Raw genomic sequence first — 18,614 nt, forward strand, 5'->3', positions numbered from 1 at the left:
CAAAGGAATGCGGGCTTCTTCTAGAACCATTTCAACATGGATCGTCCAAGCTATTCAAAGGGCTTATAAGGCAAAAGGGTTGGCTCCTCCTGAAGCGGTAACTGCTCATTCCACTCGGAGCATCTCGACATCATGGGCGGCTGCCCGACATGTTTCTCCGGAAGTCATCTGCAAAGCGGCTTCCTGGTTGTCTTTAAATACTTTTGTGACGCACTATTCCGTAGAACCGGCTTCTTTATCGTCGGTTAATTTTGGTTTGCATGTTTTATCTGTTGACAATGTCAATTAAACCTTTTTTGTTAACCAGCAATAGCCCACCCGGGTGTGTTTGGCTAGTCATTTCCCACACGTAGGCTGCCATGGAGTCTGTCAGGAAAAAGGAAAATTTATATGAAATACTTACCGTAATTTTCCTTTCCTGATGGACTCCATGGCAGCCGGAGTTCCCTCCCCTTTGCTGGAGTAGGCTATATTACGGAACACAGTCTATGGCTAGAAGCAAAGCTTTATGGGAGTAGGGTCCTATGAGGTATGAGAGACGGGATTAACCCACACGTAGGCTGCCATGGAGTCCATCAGGAAAGGAAAATTAGGGTAAGTATTTCATATAAATTTTCCTTTATTTTACAGACACCAAAAGCCTTCAATGACAGATTCGACATAGAGAGAAAATATTCGACATAGAGAGACATGAAGAGTCGACATTTTTTTTTTTTTAACCACTTAACCACCAGCCGCCGTCATATAACGGCGGCAAGGTGGTTGCTTAACTGGGGGTGGACGTTATGTAACGTCCTCCCAGAAATCGCGCGCCCCCTGGGGCGCGCACACGGGAATTTTCGTGACCGCCGGGTCCAGAGGACCCGGCGCATCACGGATCACGGTGAATTGCCGCTAGCAATTCCAATGACGGAGCGATCACAGGTAAACAAACTGGCGTCATTTGATGACGCCGGTTCCTCCCTCCTCTCGCTGTACCGATCGGTATAGTGTGAGAGGAGAGCGTGGATGGCAGCAGCAGTGTGGGATGGATCTGTGACTATTGCAGTCACAGATCCATCCATCCCTGCTCAGCCATCCCTGCATTAACCCCTGCAATACTCTGCCTTCCCTGTGCAATACTCTGCAATACTCTGCCTTCCCTGTGCAATACTCTGCAATACCCCCTGCGCAATACTCTGCAATACCCCCTGCGCAATACTCTGCAATACCCCCGCGCAATACTCTGCAAAACCCCCGCGCAATACTCTGCAAAACCCCCGCGCAATACTCTGCAATACCCCCTGCGCAATACTCTGCAATACCCCCGCGCAATACTCTGCAAAACCCCCGCGCAATACTCTGCAGTATCCCCTGCCCAATACTCTGCAGTACCCCCTGCCCAATACTCTGCAGTACCCCCCTGCGCGATACTCTGCAGTACCCCCTGCGCGATACTCTGCAATACCCCCGCGCGATACTCTGCAATACCCCCCGCGCGATACTCTGCAATACCCCCGCGCGATACTCTGCAATATCCCCGCGCGATACTCTGCAATATCCCCGCGCGATACTCTGCAGTACCCCCGCGCAATACTCTGCAGTACCCCTTGCGCAATACTCTGCTGTACCCCCCGCACAATACTCTGCAATACCCCCCGCACAATACTCTGCAATACCCCCTGCACAATACTCTGCAATACCCCCGCACAATACTCTGCAATACCCCCCGCACAATACTCTGCAATACCCCCGCACAATACTCTGCAATACCCCCGCACAATACTCTGCAATATCCCCCGCACAATACTCTGCAATACCCCCCGCACAATACTCTGCAATACCCCCCGCACAATACTCTGCAATACCCCCGCACCAATACTCTGCAATACCCCCGCACAATACTCTGCAATACCCCGGCCAATACTTTGCAATACCCCGGCCAATACTTTGCAATACCCACGCACCAATACTCTGCAATACCCAGAAAATACTCTGGGGAAAAAAATGAGTTTTAACCACTTCCCGCCCACGTCATATGAGGTCCTTGACTTTGTGCAGGGATATCTAAATGATGCCTGCAGCTACATGCATCATTCAGATATCATTTTTTTCAGCCGACGATTCTCTACACCATAGGAATGATCATGGCGGCTGTTCCGCCTCTTGACCGTTCTTACGGGAGGCAAAAGGGGACGTCCCCACTCCCTTTCGCCCTCCAGTGCTTCTTTCGACTCACCGCTGCAATGGAAGCCAGGATCGTTTTTTTTTTTCAGGCTTCCCAGCCTAGAGGTGAGATGTGGGGTCTTATTGACCCCATATCTCACTGTAAAGAGGACCTGTCATGCTATATTCCTATTACAAGGGATGTTTACATTCCTTGTAATTGGAATAAAAGTGATCAAAACATTTATTTTTGGGGAAAAACGTGTCAAACTAAAATAAATAAAGTAAAATGAACAATAAAAATAAAAAATAAATATTTAACGCACCCCTGTTCCCCCGTGCTCGTATACAGAAGCGAACGTGCACGTAAGTCCCGCCCACATATGAAAACGGTGTTCAAACCACACATGTGAGGTATCGCTGCGAACGTTAGAGCGAGAGCAATCATTTTGGCCCTAGACCACTTCTCCAACTAAAAACATGTAACCAGTAAAAACATTTAAAACGTCACCTATGGGGATTTTTAAGTAGCGAAGTTTGGCGCCATTCCACAAGCGTGTGCAATATTGAAGGGTGACATGTTGGGTATCTATTTACTCGGCGTAACTTCATCTTTCATATTATGCAAAAACATTGGGCTAACTTTAATGTTTTTTTTTTTAAAAAGCACAAAACTGTTTTATTTCCCAAAAAAATGCGTTCGAAAAATTGCTGTGCAAATACCATGCGCGATAAAAAATTGAAACGACCGCCATTGTATTCTCTAGGGTCTTTGCTAAAAAAGCATATATAATGTTTTGGGGTTCTATGTAATTTTCTAGCAAATAAATGATGATTTTTACATGTAGGAGAGGAATGTCAGAATTGGTCTGGGTGTTCCAGAACGCCTGATGGTGCTCCCTGCATGTTGGGCCTCTGTATGTGGCCACGCTGTGTAAAAGTCTCACACATGTGGTATCGCCATACTCGGGAGGAATAGCAGAATGTGTTTTGGGGTGTAATTTGTGGTATGCATATGCTGTGTATGAGAAATAACCTGCTAATATGAAACTTTTGTGGAAAAAAAATAAAAATAAAAAAAAAACTTGATTTTGCAAAGAATTGTGGGAAAAAATGACAACTTCAAAAAACTCACAATGCCTCTTTCTAAATACCTTGGAATGTCTTCTTTCCAAAAAAGGGTCATTTGGGGGTTATTTGTACTTTTCTGGCATGTTAGGGTCTCAAGAAATGAGAGAGGCCGTCAGTACTTCAGATGTGATCAAATTGATAAATTTTCAGTAATTGGTACCATAGCTTGTAGACCTTATAACTTTCACCCAGACTAAATAATATCCAATTTTTTTTTAACCAAAGATATGTAGCACTATACATTTTAGGCCAAATTTATGAAGAAAATTTCATTTTTTGCTAAATTTTATAATAGAAATGAAGAAAAATTCATTTTTTTACAAAATTTTCGTTTTTTTTTTCATTTATAGCGAAAAAAATAAAAACCGCAGAGGTGATCAAATACCACCAAAAGAAAGCTCTATTTGTGGGAAAAAAAGGACAAAAATTTCATTTGGTTACAGTGTTGTATGACTGAGTTATTGTCATTCAAAATGTGAGAGCACCGAAAGCTGAAAATTGGTCTGGTTATTAAGTGAGTTTAAGTGCCCAGTTGTCAAGTGGTTAAAGATTCTATCGAATCTTTTTTTTTTTTTTTTTTTAGAACATTCGACAGACACCATAAGCCTTCAATGACAGATTCGACCTTAATTCGGATTTTTGGATGAATGCATTTTTTTTACGAAAAACTAAATAAATAAAAACGAATTTCGGGAGTAACTAAATAAATTTATTTTTTGGACGAAAACAAAATTACGAAACAAAATATTTCAGTGTGCACATGTCTAATAGGCACTTCCGCTCAGCCAACCAGCTGCCGTTATTCAGGTAACCGGCGCCCTATGTCCGGTTATCTTAATAGACTTGCGGCAGCTGGCAACCGACAATAACATACATTCGTGCAATACAATGCATGAATGTATGTTATTTGCGAGAGGGGGTGGCGCCGCAGCGCCCTGTATAGACGGCCGCCATCACTGCAGTTAAAATGTAAAAATTACATTTTAAGCCAAATAAAAATTCTTAAAGGGCCCGTTTTTTTTTCTGTGACTACAGGAGGGGGGGCAGTGCCCGGGCATCCCTATGGACGGGCCGCCACTGGTTATGGAGGTGAAGTCTACAAGCTTTCGACAGTGTTTGGATTTGGGGCTGAAAGGACATGTCAGAGTCTAGGATTACACCTAGTACCCTGGCATGAGGGGAGAGATTGATGGTTGCATTATTTACTTTGTAAGCTCCGAATTGTGACATCTCTTGCAAAACTGAGGGATCCCCTCTGTGCCTCCACATGACTCTCACTTCCATCACTTGCTGGTAAGTTCAGATATCTTGCTCGACATTGTATGCTGGCAAATGTGTGGTCTTTGATTACAAAGCCTTGGAGTTGCTCACAGGTGCAAGTAGGGGAAGGAGAAAACTCTGCACCTTACTAAGTGTTAAGAATGCTTCACTGCTTATGCAACCTGTTTATTCTGATCTAATGAGTGTCTGGAATATACCCCATCATTTATAGCCACACGTATGACTTCTTTGCCTTAATCCAATCATCATGAAATCAGTGGTGCCAACCTACCGCAGCATTTTTTACTGACAAAAAACATGGACAATTTACTGACTGAGCACATTTTTAACTGGCAACTTAAAAAAATTGTACAACTCCTATTAAAAACTTAGACAACCCATATTTAAACCGTACAAAACACAATATGGAAACACTGACAATACGCATAACAAGTAATTTGCCTGATTCACACCTAAACAGTCAACACAACATGACAAATGATCAATCCCTGATATTTACAGACAGTTGTAAAAAAAAACACTGATTTTTACAAACTGTACATAAACTTACGGTTGGCAACTATGCATGAAATGTGTCAAGGAAGATGCTAATTGTCGGAGATCAGAGATGTGAAAGCTTGTGAAACCACCCATTGCTAATTGCTTAATCCAATCTAATTGTGCCAGGAGAGGTGTTAAAATGGCATTATATGTGAATGATCCCTTTTAGGTATGGTTGAGAACTTTATCATCCCTTTATTTCACTGGGACCACATTGCCTAAATTCCAGTTTAAACCTAATTTTCAGACTTTTAAAGTAGGTGATAATGCTGTTGAATAACACTGCAATTGTCTTGTGCTAATGTGTGTGAATTTTTGTTGTATTACAGTTTAAGAAAGCGGGAAGCATGTGCCAACATAGCTTTCATGAGTGTGACCTTCCAGACACATGTGATGGGAAATCCAATCGTTGTCTCGATTTGTTCAAAAAAGATGGCACCTCTTGTATGGATGGCCAAGGGTATTGTCTACATGGAAAGTGTCCAACAATGGAAAACCAGTGCATTGACCTGTGGGGTTCAGGTAACTAAGAGTGGCCATCATCTTAAAAGCGGAGGTTCACCCATAGAGAACACATTTTCCCCTTAGCTTCATGCTCGTTTTGTCTAGGGGAATCGGCTAGTTGTTTTAAAATATGACCTGTACTTACCGTTTACGAGATGCATCTTCTCCGCCGCTTCCGGGTATGGGCTGCGGGACTGGGCGTTCCTTCTTGATTGACAGTCTTCCGAGAGGCTTCCGACGGTCGCATCCATCGTGTCACGATTTTCCGAAAGAAGCCGAACGTCGGTGCGCAGGCGCAGTATAGAGCCACACCGACGTTCGGCTTCTTTCGGCTACGAGTGACGCGATGGATGCGACCGTCGGAAGCCTCTCGGAAGACTGTCAATCAAGAAGGAACGCCCGCTCCCGAAGACCCATACCCGGAAGCCGACGGAGAGGATGCATCTCGAAAACGGTAAGTACGGCTCATATTTTAAAACAAATAGCCGATTCCCCTAGACAAAACGAGCATGAAGCTAAGGGGAAAAGAGAAAAAAAAATGAATTGGGTGAACTCCCGCTTTAATGTATGTGTGTCTTAAAAATATGCATACTGAACAGATATTTCACAAACATAAACTTGTATTGACAAGGACAGCTGTACTGTAGGTATATATGTATGATTCAATTCTAAATGTACAACGAGAATAGGTGGAACTACAAGGTGTAGTATGAGGGAGCAGATTTAACCACTTAAGGACCGCCTCCTGCACATATACGTCAGCAGAATGGCACGGCTGGGCACAATCACGTATGGGTACATCCTCTTTTAGCGCCCAGCCGAAGCTTCGTGACTGCGGCCGCGGGACCCGCGGACCCGATCACCGCCAGTGTCCTGCGATCGGCCACAGGAGCTGAAAAACGGGGAGAGGTGTTACAGTTAGAAACACATATGAGGTCACACTTAACCCCTACAGCGCCCCCCTAGTGGTTAACTCCTAAACTGCAATTGTCATTTTCACAGTAATCAATGCATTTTATAGCATTTTTTGCTGTGAAAATGACAATGGTCCCAAAAATGTGTCAAAATTGTCCGATATGTCTGCCATAATGTCGCAGTCATGAAAAAAAATTGCTGATCGCCGCCATTAGTAGTAAAAACCTAATTATTAATAAAAATGCCATAAAACTATCCCCTATATTGTAAACGCTAGAAATTTTGCGCAAAACAATCGTTAAACGCTTATTGCGATTTTTTTTTACCAAAAATAGGTAGAAGAATACGTATTGGCCTAAACTGAGAATTTTTTTTTTTTATATCTTTTTTGGGGATATTTATTATAGCAAAAAATATTGTTTTTTTTCAAAATTGTTGCTCTATTTTTGTTTATAGCGCAAAAAATAAAAACCGCAGAGGTGATCAAATACCACCAAAAGAAAGCTATATTTGTGGGAAAAAAAGGACGCCAATTTTGTTTGTGAGCCACTTCGCACGACCACGAAATTGTCAGTTAAAGCGAGCAGTGCCGGAAGCTGAAATTTCGCCTGGGCAGGAAGGGGGTATACTGTATGTGCACAGTAAGCAAGTGGTTAATAAAAGGTGACTTAAAAATCAGTTGAAATTAATTAATGATGTGTCAATTGACAAATACAGGTCATTATTAAACAGTTGGCAAGTACAAGTGTTTAGATAAAAGACAATACAATCAATACAATACAATACAAAAAGGATCATCATCTCAGTTTAGAGAAATGTCTCTCTTTGATAGAAAACTGGATGACTAAGAGTTATCTTAAACTCAACAGTTCAAAAACAGAACTCCTTATGTTTCACGCCAGCCGAAAGAGTCAACTGGCAACAACCTGGACACCCCCGCCCATTCTGGGCCAAATCATCACCCCTAGCTCCAAAGTCAAAAGTCTCGGGGTCATCTTCGACACCTTCATGACAATGGATGCACAAATAGGGTCAGTAGTCAGCGGAGCGCACCATCTGTTGCGCCTACTACGCAGACTTATTCCATTTATCCCCAAAGAAGACGTAGCAGTCGTGGTGGGAACAATCGTGAATTCCAGACTGGACTATGCAAATGCCCTTTACCTCGGACTCCCAAAGTACCAAATCTCTCGTCTGCAAGTCGTACAGAATACGGCCGCCAGACTTGTGACTGGGAAAAAAAAATGGGAATCAATCTCACCTTCGTTGAGAACCCTTCACTGGCTGCCAGTAAAAGACAGAATTGCATTTAAAGCACTCTGCCTGACACATAAGTGCATCCATGGGAAGGCTCCGCAATATCTTTGCGACAAGATAGAACCTCACAATTCGAATCGCGTTCTGCGATCCACCGACCAAAATCTGGTCAGGGTACCAAAAACCAAATACAAGTCCAAAGGAGAAAGAAGGTTTGCTTTTCAGGGTCCTAGACTATGGAACGCTTTACCAACCAGCATTCGGTTGGAGGAAAACCACCTGACTTTCAGAAGACGAATCAAAACTCTGCTCTTTTGATGACATGAGACACGAACAACTAGCGCCCAGAAGCGATTCAGTTCGCATGCGCCGCGCTTTATACGTTTTTCATTCATTCATTCATTCATTCATTCATTCATTCATTTAGAACAATGTTCTGCAAGCTTCAGTCAGCCGTGTACCATCCTCTTTGCCACAACAAAGTTCTGTTGATGAAGATAGTGGAAGAAATAGGAAAAATGAGAACCAAATACTCTGCAGTATTAACACTCCATGGGAAACAAAGACAGGAAATTAGTCAGCAGCTGCTTGTCAGAGAATCCCTATGCAGCTACCATCTCGTAGCCATACCTCCCTTCTGTTCTAATGGCTTATAGCACTCTGGTTGCCATACTCGGCCCCAATTTGCTGGCAACTCATGCTCTAAAAAGTCTATCACCATTCATGCTCTTGTCCATGGAGTCACTAGGGAACTCAAGCACTATGAGAGTCTATGTTAATTTGAATTGTTTTTAAACCTTGTTTGTCTTTAAAATGCCAATGTTTGTGAGTTTTTTTAATCTTTGTTTTTCAAAATAAAATGTAGTATATTAAAAAAAGATTTACAGAGCACTGTGGGTTAGCTAAAGATATACTGCAGCAAAAACAGCTCAGTCATCACATGAAAAGGACCATAAAATTCCACCTGGTGACTAGGTAGACAATACATGATTTTCTTATCCAATATTTCATATTTACTTGGCTAAAGTAAAGAAAAGTATTACATTATTCCAGTTGTGCTCATAAGTTTACATCTTGGCAGAATTTATGATTTCTTGGCCATTTTTCAGAGAATATGAATGATAACCCAAAAACGCTTCTTTCACTCATGGTTCGTGTTTGGCTGAAGCCATTTATTATCAATCCACTGTGTTTTTTACTCTTTTTAAAAACCACTTGCTTACCGAGCCTGTTTTTCAGATTCGGTGTTTACGAGACTAAAACAGTTTTTTTTGCTAGAAAATTACTTAAAACCCCCAAACATTATATATATATATTTTTTTTCTAACACCCTAGAGAATAAAATGGCAGTCATTGCAATACTTTTTGTCACACCGTATTTGCGCAACGGTCTTACAAGCGCACTTTTTTTGAAAAAAAACACTTTTTTGAATTAAAAAATAAGACAACAATACATTTTGACCAATTTTTTTATATATTGTGAAAGATAATGTTACGCCGAGTAAAATGATACCCAACATGTCATGCTTAAAAATTGCGCCTGCTCGTGGCATGGCGTCAAACTTTTACCCTTAAAAATCTCGATAGGCGACGTTTAAAAAATTCTACAGGTTGCATTTTTTGAGCTACAGAGTAGGTCTAGGGCTAGAATTATTGCTCTCGCTCTAACGATCGCGGCGATACCTCACTTGTGTGGTTTGAACACCGTTTTCATATGCGGGCGCTACTCGCGTATGCGTTCGCTTCTGTGCGCGAGCTCGTCGGGACGGGGCGTTTTAAAAAAATTTTTTTTTTGTTTTCTTATTTATTTTTATTTAGTTTATAATTTTTTTACACTGAAATAAAAAAAAATGTGATCACTTTTATTCCTATTACAAGGAATGTAAACATCCCTTATAATAGAAAAAAGCATGACAGGTACTCTTAAATATGAGATCTGGGGTCAAAAAGACCTCAGATCTCATATTTAGACAAGAAAAATAAATAAATTTGAAAATGTAATTTTTTCAAATGACAAAAAAAAAAAATGTTTCTTTAACCACTTAAGCCCCGGACCAATACGCTGTCTAAAGACCCAAGGTGTTTTTACAATTTGGCAATGCGCTGCTTTAACTGGTAATTGCGCGGTCATGCAATGTTGTACCGAAACGAAACTTGCGTCCTTTTCTTCCCACAAATAGAGCTTTATTTTGATGGTATTTGATCGCCTCTGCGATTTTTATTTTTTGCGATATAAACCGTAAATTTTGAAAAAAAATGATTTTTCTTATAACAAAAAGTAAAAAAAATCTAATAAACTAAATTTTAGTCAAACATTTAGGCCAAAATGTATTCAGCCACATGTCTTTAGTAAAAAAAATCGCAATAAGCGTATATTTATTGGTTTTCGCAAAAGTTATAGCGTCTACAAACTAGGGTACATTTTCTGGAATTTACACAGCTTTTATTTTATGACTGCCTATCTCATTTCTTGAGGTGCTAAAATGGCAGGGCAGTACAAAACCCCCCCAAATGACCCCATTTTGGAAAGTAGACACCCCAAGGAAACTGCTGAGAGGCATGTTGAGTCCATTGAATATTTAATTTTTTTGTCCCAAGTGATTGAATAATGACGAAAAAAAAAAAAAAAAAAATGTTTACAAAAAGTTGTCACTAAATGATATATTTCTCACACATGCCATGGTTATATGTGGAATTGCACCCCAAAATACATTCTGCTGCTTCTCCTGAGTACGGGGATACCACATGTGTGGGACTTTTTGGGAGCCTAGCCGCATACGGGCCCCAAAACCCAAGCACCGCCTTCAGCATTTCTAAGGGCACAAATTTTTGATTTCACTCCTCACTACCTATCAAGGTTTCGAAGGCCATAAAATGCCAAAATAGCAAAAAAAAAAAACCAAATGACCCCATTTTGGAAAGTAGACACCCTAAGCTATTTGCTGAGAGGCATGTCGAGTCCATGGAATATTTTATATTTTGACACAAGTTGCGGGAATATGACAAACTGATTTTTTTTTTGCACAAAGTTGTCACTAAATGATATATTGCTCACACATGCCATAGTTATATGTGGAATTGCACCCCAAAATACATTCTGCTGCTTCTCCTGAGTACGGGGATACCACATGTGTGGGACTTTTTGGGAGCCTAGCCGCGTACGGGGCCCCGAAAACCAAGCACTGCCTTCAAGATTTGTGTGAGTGAAATCAAAAATTTATGTCCTTAGAAATCTTGAAGGCGGTGCTTGGTTTTCGGGGTCTCATACGCGGCTAGGCTCCCAAAAAGTCCCACACATGTGGTATCCCCGTACTCAGGAGAAGTAGCAGAATGTATTTTGGGGTGCAATTCCACATATAACCATGGCATGTGTGAGAAATATATCATTTAGTGACAATGTTTTGTACATTTTTTTATTTTAATTTTTTTTGGTCATGATTCAATCACTTGGGGCAAAAAAATTAAATATTCCATGGACTCAACATGCCTCTCAGCAAATAGCTTGGGGTGTCTACTTTCCAAAATGGGGTCATTTGGGGGTTTTTTGTGCTATTTTGGCATTTTATGGCCTTCGAAACTGTGATAGGTAGTGAGGAGTGAAATCAAAAATTTGCGCCCTTAGAAATGCTGAAGGCGGTGCTTGGTTTTCGGGGTCCCGTACGCGGCTAGGCTCCCAAAAAGTCCCAAACATGTGGTATCCCCGTACTCAGGAGAAGCAGCAGAATGTATTTTAGGGTGCAACTCCACATATAACCATGGCATGTGTGAGCAATATATCATTTAGTGACACATTTTTCTTTTTTTTTTTTTTTTCTCATTATTCAATCACTTTGGACAAAAAAAAAAAAAATCAATGGACTCAACATGCCTCTCAGCAGTTTCCTTGGGGTGTCTTCTTTCCAAAATGGGGTCATTTGGGTTTTTTTTGTGCTATTTTGGCATTTTATGGCCTTCGAAACTGTGATAGGTAGTGAGGAGTGAAATCAAAAATTTACACCCTTAGAAAGCCTGAAGGCGGTGATTGGTTTTTGGGGTCCCGTACGCGGCTAGGCTCCCAAAAAGTCTCACACATGTGGTATCCCCGTACTCAGGAGAAGCAGCAGAATGCATTTTGGGGTGTAATTCCACATATGCCCATGGCATGTTTGAGCAATATATCATTTAGTGACAACTTTGCGCAAAAAAATATATATATATATATATTTATATTTCCCGCAACTTGGGTCAAAATCTAAAATATTCCATGGACTTAAGATGCCTCTCAGCAAATAGCTTGGGGTGTCTACTTTCCAAAATGGGGTCATTTGGGGGGGTTTTCAATTGTCCTGGCATTTTATGCACAACAATTAGAAGCTTATGTCACACATCACCCACTCTTCTAACCACTTGAAGAAAAAGCCCTTTCTGACACTGTTTGTTTACATAAAAACATATTATTTTTTTGCAAGAAAGTAAAGTTGAACCCCCAAACATTATATATTTTTTTAAAGCAAAGGCCCTACAGATTAAAATGGTGGGTGTTGCAAAAAGAAATTCCACACAGTATTTGCGCAGCGTTTTTTCAAACGCATTTTTTGGGGAAAAAATACACTTTTTTTTATTTTAAAGCACTAAAACACACTATATTGCCCAAATTATTGATGAAATAAAAATTATGATCTTAGGCCGAGTACATGGATACCAAACACGACATACTTTAAAATTGCGCACAAACGCGCAGTGGCGACAAACTACATACATTTTTAAAAGCCTTTAAAAGCCTTTACAGGTTACCACATTAGATTTACAGAGTAGGTCTACTGCTAAAATGACTGCCCTCGATCTGCCCTTCGCGGTGATACCTCACATGCATGGTGCAATTGCTGTTTACATATGACTCCAGACCGACGCTTGCGTTCGTCTTTGCGCAAGAGCAGGGGGGGACAGGGATGCTTTTTTTTATTTTTTTATTTTTTTATATATTTATTTCGCTTTTTTTATTTTATTTGTTAACTGTTCCTTCCATTTATTTATTTTTTTACCATTTTTATTGTTATCTCAGGGAATGTAAATATCCCTTATGATAGCAATAGTTAGTGACAGGTACTCTTTTTTTTTTTTAAATGGGGTCTATTAGACCCTAGATCTTTCCTCTGCCCTCAAAGCATCTGACCACACCAAGATCGGTGTGATAAAATGCTTTCCCATATTCTCAATGGCGCCGTTTATATCTGGGGGGGGGGGACATTCCCTCCCACTGAATGTAAAAGCAGTCTAGAGGCTAATTAGCCGCTAGGACTGCTTTTACATGAAAGCCGACCGCTGGCTGAAAAGAATGATACCAAGATGATGCCTAAACCCGCAGGCATCATTCTGGTATAACCATTCAAAGTCCTGCAACATACCAGTACGTTGATGGTTCTTGTTGGACATGTATTGTAATCTTTTTTTTTTTCATGCAGCCTGTTGGCTGAACAAAAAAAAGATTGATCGGTGGGTATGCCCACCATTAGAATACCTCCCTTCATCCACCCACTTCTAATGATGGGCATACATGCACCATTTATATATGCCGAAGCATGGGGGCATCCTCCCGCAAAAAAGTTATGCCGCGTACGGTCGGACTTTTCTATGCCGCGTACACACGGTCGGACTTTTCTATGCCGTGTACACATGGTCAGACTTTTCCACAGGAAAGCCTCCGTAGGAATGTCAACCGTATGTACGCGGCATTAGGAGCAAAATCGCTCCTCCGCCCCTAATGCCCCCATGCTCCGGCATATATGCTCTTTTTTGAACTGTAGTGGTGAAATCACCTCCTACAGCATTGGAGTCGCGGCTTTATATATCGTGGGAGCAAACGCTGTTGCTGTCACGCTAAATAAATCCGCACTGCAACTGAATGGCGTACCTGCTAAGCAAATGATGGTTAACATTAAAACAAAGTAACATTCCAGTATAACAGTAAGATCATACCATACCTGCAAAGCAAATACCTATAAAAAAACATAGTAAAAAATAAAACATTTTTTAACGCAACCTGTGCCTAAAATATATATATGCCAAAGCATGGGGGCATCCTCCCGCAAAAAAGTTATGCCGCGTACGGTCGGACTTTTCTATGCCGCGTACACACGGTCGGACTTTTCTATGCCGTGTACACATGGTCAGACTTTTCCACGGGAAAGCCTCCGTAGGAATGTCAACCGTATGTACGCGGCATTAGGAGCAAAATCGCTCCTCCGCCCCTGCTGCCCGCATGCTTCGGCATATATGCTCTTTTTTTTAACTGTGGTGGTGAAATCACCTCCTACAGCACTGGAGTCGCGGCTTTATATATCGTGGGAGCAAACGCTGTTGCTGTCAAGATAAATAAGTCCGCGCAACAGCTGAATGGCGTACCTGAAAACAGTAAAATAAATTACATACCTGAAAAGCAAGCATGAAAAAACATAACAACAATAAAACTTTGCAGAATAGAATACAGTAAAAAAGAGCAGAACAATAGAGAGAGAATAGAGAGGGAGAGAACAATAAAACGACAACTATTTTTGGTTTTTTTATTTTATATTTTTTTGTGTGTTTTTATTTTTTACTTTTTTTTTTTTTTTTTTTTAACACTTTTTTTTTTGTAACTGTGAACTGTAACTTCAACTTTTCGGTTCCAGGTTTGGGTCTCTCAAAATGCGATGGCATCTTGGGAGACCCTGTGTGAGTGTGCCTAGCCTGTGAAATGTTTCACCCTACACTAATAATTAACGTGTGTGTGGAAGCGTTCAAAACATTCACCAATACAAAGACCAGGATTGCCAGGACATTTGGGACAAAAATAACGGGTGTCACGCCTAAATCCGCGCTTGGTACAGACACGACATTTTCTTTGGGGGGCTCGTTGGGTAGGGGTACTCTGGAGGACATAAGAAAAATGCCTCTCATGCAGTCGGCTTACTGCATTTGGTAGGAGATGGTGAGGTACAATACCGCCTGGATACAGGAGTTCTGTGATGATATCCCTCTGGAATTGAAGGAAGGATTCATTCTGTCCTGAAGCTCTGTATACGACATGAGCATTCAGTAGAGCCAATTGAAATAAATGTAGAGACACTTTTTTGTACCAGCGTCTCGTCTTACGGGCAATATGATACGGCGCCATTAACTGGTCGTTGAGGTCCACCCCTCCCATGTTTTGGTTATATTCGTGGACACAGAGGGGTTTCTCCACAACACCAGTCGCCGTACGAATTTGGACTGTCGTGTCTGCGTGAAGGGTGGTAAGAACGAAAACATTCCTATTGTCCCGCCACTTCACAGCGAGCAAATTTTTACATCTGCAGCAGGCTCTCGCCCCCGGCCTAACACGGGCATCTACAAGCCGCTGGGGGAAGCCCCGGCGATTAGGTCGCACGGTGCCACATGCTCCAATCTGTTGATCAAATAAGTGGCTAAAAAGTGGCACGCTGCTGTAAAAATTGTCCACATACAAATGGTACCCCTTTCCGAATAAGGGTGACACCAAGTCCCAAACAATCTTGCCAGCGCTCCCCATGTAATCTGGGCATCCTTCCGGCTCTACCTGACTATCTTTTCCCTCGTAAACCCTAAAGCTCCATGTGTAGCCTGTGGCCCTGTCACAGAGCTTATAGAGCTTGACCCCGTATCTGGAACGCTTGCTGGGAAGGTACTGTTTGAAAGACAAGCGGCCAGCAAATTTAATCAGGGACTCATCAACGCATACAACCTGCTGGGGATTAAACAAGGCTGCAAAACGTTCGTTGAAATGGTTTACGAGGGGCCGAATTTTGTAGAGCCGGTCAAATTCAGGGTCTCCACGTGGACGACAAAGTGCATTGTCACTGAAATGCAGGAACCGCAGGATCGCCTCGTATCGTTTCCTGGCCATGTGAGCAGAGAAAATGTACATATGGTCAATGGGATGTGTGGACCAATACATCCGCAATGACGGAAATTTGTGTATGCCCATGTTGAGGGTAAGGCCCAGAAAGGTCTTAAATTCGGAAACCTCGAGAGGTTTCCATTGTTTGGCAAGGCGAGACTGGGGGTTAGCGGCGATGTAAGTACCAGCATATAAATTAGTCTGGTCCACAATAGATCTATAGAGATCTTCCGTGAAATACAGCGAATAAAAATCAAGTGACGTAAAGTTCGCTGTATCCACCTGAATACCGGGTTGGCCAGTGAATGGGGGAAGTACAGGTGCTGTAGAAGTGGTGGGGACCCAATCAGGATAGGCAAATTCTACAGGAAGGGCACTATGGGCACGACGGGCCTGTCTCTGTCTTCTTCTTGGTGGCAGCGGGACACTACTTGTGCTTGCCACATCGCCAGCTTCAACTGCACTTATGGGACTCGCCACGTCACCAAGTGTTACTGCAGTGCTGGATAAACGACCAGGGTGTACTAGGCCGCTGGTGCTTGCCAATTCACCAGAAGGAATAGCGGCGCTAGTACTGGATCTCTGCTCCATACGAGGGTCCTGCGGTTCTTGCTGCTCAACAACATCAGAATGGGATCGGGTACGCCTGGCCTTAGCAGGGACCTCAACTTCGTCGTGCGAGCTATCTGACATGGAGCCGCTGTCGTAAATGGGTTCATATTCTGAGCCAGAATCTGTCAGATGCGTGACCTCCTCCTCTTCACTATCTGACATGCACATGAACTCCAAGGCCTGCTTATCATTGTACCTTCGGTTTGCCATTTTGGACTCTAAATTTAGTGGTACAATGGTAAGGATTCACAGGTAAAAAAAGCACCTGACTATAGAAAAGCAAATGTAGAAAACGCTTAAAAAAAAACTGTAAGCGATCGCAGGGATCAGGCCTGTCTCTGCGAACGCTGCAGTTATGTGTCTTGTGTTTTGTAAGTGACAGTGATCGATCGATACTGCACTTGGGTGGGTTGGGCTGGGCAGAGGGGGAAAACGCAGGTGCTAGCGGGTATCTGGGCTGATTCCGCTAACAATGCGTTTTTGGGTACCCTAAACTGCTGGGTACGCTAGTATAGATCTGATCAGATCAGGTATCGATCCGTTCAGATCCTATACCACTAAGGGGGGTGTATGCTTAGCGAGTGGGTGTAAGCGGTACTGGCTCTAACCTAACGCTGCCTGGGGCGACGCAGACCCTGACTGGCGCTAAAATTAAATTTATATCACCCGCCGGGTGATCAGGGGGTTAAACCTATTGGGTTATATACGGCGGGTGCTCTGATGCTATAAACAGCAAACTAACCAACCAGCGTCAACCGTAACACTTATACGGTGATCACTGGTGAAAGGGTTAACTAGGGGGCAATCAGGGGGTTAAAACCTTTATTCGGTAATATATGGGGGTACCTAACGCTTTCTAAAAACCTGGTGGCGAACCTAAAATAACTAAATAACTAACTGGCTAACCACGTCACCAGTGACACTTATACAGTGATCAGTGGTGAAAGGGTTAACTCTAGGGGCAATCAGGGGTTAAAACCTTTATTTATGGGGGTACCTAACGCTATATAAACCTGGCGGCGAACCTCAAAAAAAACTAACTGCCTAGCGGCAACAGTGACACTAATACAGCGATCAGAAACCGATCGCTTAGTGACACTGGCAATAGGGGTGAAAGGGTTAACTCTAGGGGCAATCAGGGGTTAAAACCTTTATTTATGGGGGTACCTAACGCTATATAAACCTGGCGGCGAACCTCAAAAAAAACTAACTGCCTAGCGGCAACAGTGACACTAATACAGCGATCAGAAACCGATCGCTTAGTGACACTGGCAATAGGGGTGAAAGGGTTAACTCTAGGGGCAATCAGGGGTTAAAACCTTTATTTATGGGGGTACCTAACGCTATATAAACCTGGCGGCGAACCTCAAAAAAAACTAACTGCCTAGCGGCAACAGTGACACTAATACAGCGATCAGAAACCGATCGCTTAGTGACACTGGCAATAGGGGTGAAAGGGTTAACTTTAGGGGCAATCAGGGGTTAAACCTTTATTGGGGGGGGGTAGGGGGCTACCCTGGACCTAAAGGGGCCTAAACCTAACTGCCCTGACACTTTTTTCTGTCACACTGACACTAAAAGCAGTGATCAGAAAATAAATGATCACTGCAATCAGTGACACTGTGACAGGGGGTGATCTGGGGGTGCTGGGGGGGTGATCGGGGGGGGTTATGTGCCTATGTGTGCTGTGTCAGTGTGCTGTTGGTGCAACTCACAGTACTGACGTCTTCTCTCCTCTGGAACCGGACGAAAAGACCGCCAGAGGGGAGAAAACGTCACTTCCTCCCTGCCTGTGTTTACAGTTACACAGGCAGGGAGGGCTCAGCTGGAAGCTCATTCGCTGACGGAGATCGAGAGGGGACGGCTGGAAACCAATAGCCGCCCCCTCCTCCCGGACCTCCCGTACACCGTTCCCGGCCCTCGCATGTACCGGAGGGGGTCCCGATCGGACCCCCGAACCCAGGTAAGGCGGGGACGTACCTGTACGCCCATGTGCCTGTACGTGCCATATTGTGGACGTATATGTACATGCGGGGGTCGGGAAGTGGTTAAGAAGCTGGGCGGGACTGACGTTTTGACATCACTTCTGCCCAGCAGAGCTATGTGGACGGGTGAAGGAGATTTTTCCTTCAGTCTCGTCCCCAGTCACCAGCCGAACGGTCCCGATTGCCTCCGCCGCTACCGACGGCATCCGGTAAGCGGCGGAGGGCGCGGGAGAGCGGCGGGAGGGGGGGGCCCTCTCCCGCCACCGATAACGGCGATCTCGCTGCGAATCCGCCGCGGAGACTGCCATTATCGTTTACAGGACCGCGCACACTAAAGATGGATACCTCGTTTGTGGCAGCAGCTGCTGCCA

At 43.1% G+C, this 18,614-nt stretch overlaps 1 protein-coding gene across 1 annotated transcript in view; it reads left to right on the forward strand.

Moving 5' to 3' along the window:
* The window catches only part of LOC120930524 (zinc metalloproteinase-disintegrin-like bothrojarin-4), a 61,837-nt gene that overhangs the window by 33,686 nt on the left and 9,537 nt on the right, over positions 1 to 18,614 (forward strand). Inside the window, exon 3 of the mRNA XM_040341702.1 lies at positions 5,427 to 5,619. Coding sequence (XP_040197636.1) covers positions 5,427 to 5,619 — 193 coding nt within the window. The remainder of the gene's footprint in view (positions 1 to 5,426; positions 5,620 to 18,614) is intronic.

The sequence above is a fragment of the Rana temporaria genome, chromosome 3, assembly GCF_905171775.1.
Source record: "Rana temporaria chromosome 3, aRanTem1.1, whole genome shotgun sequence".
In the NCBI taxonomy this organism is placed as follows: domain Eukaryota; kingdom Metazoa; phylum Chordata; class Amphibia; order Anura; family Ranidae; genus Rana; species Rana temporaria.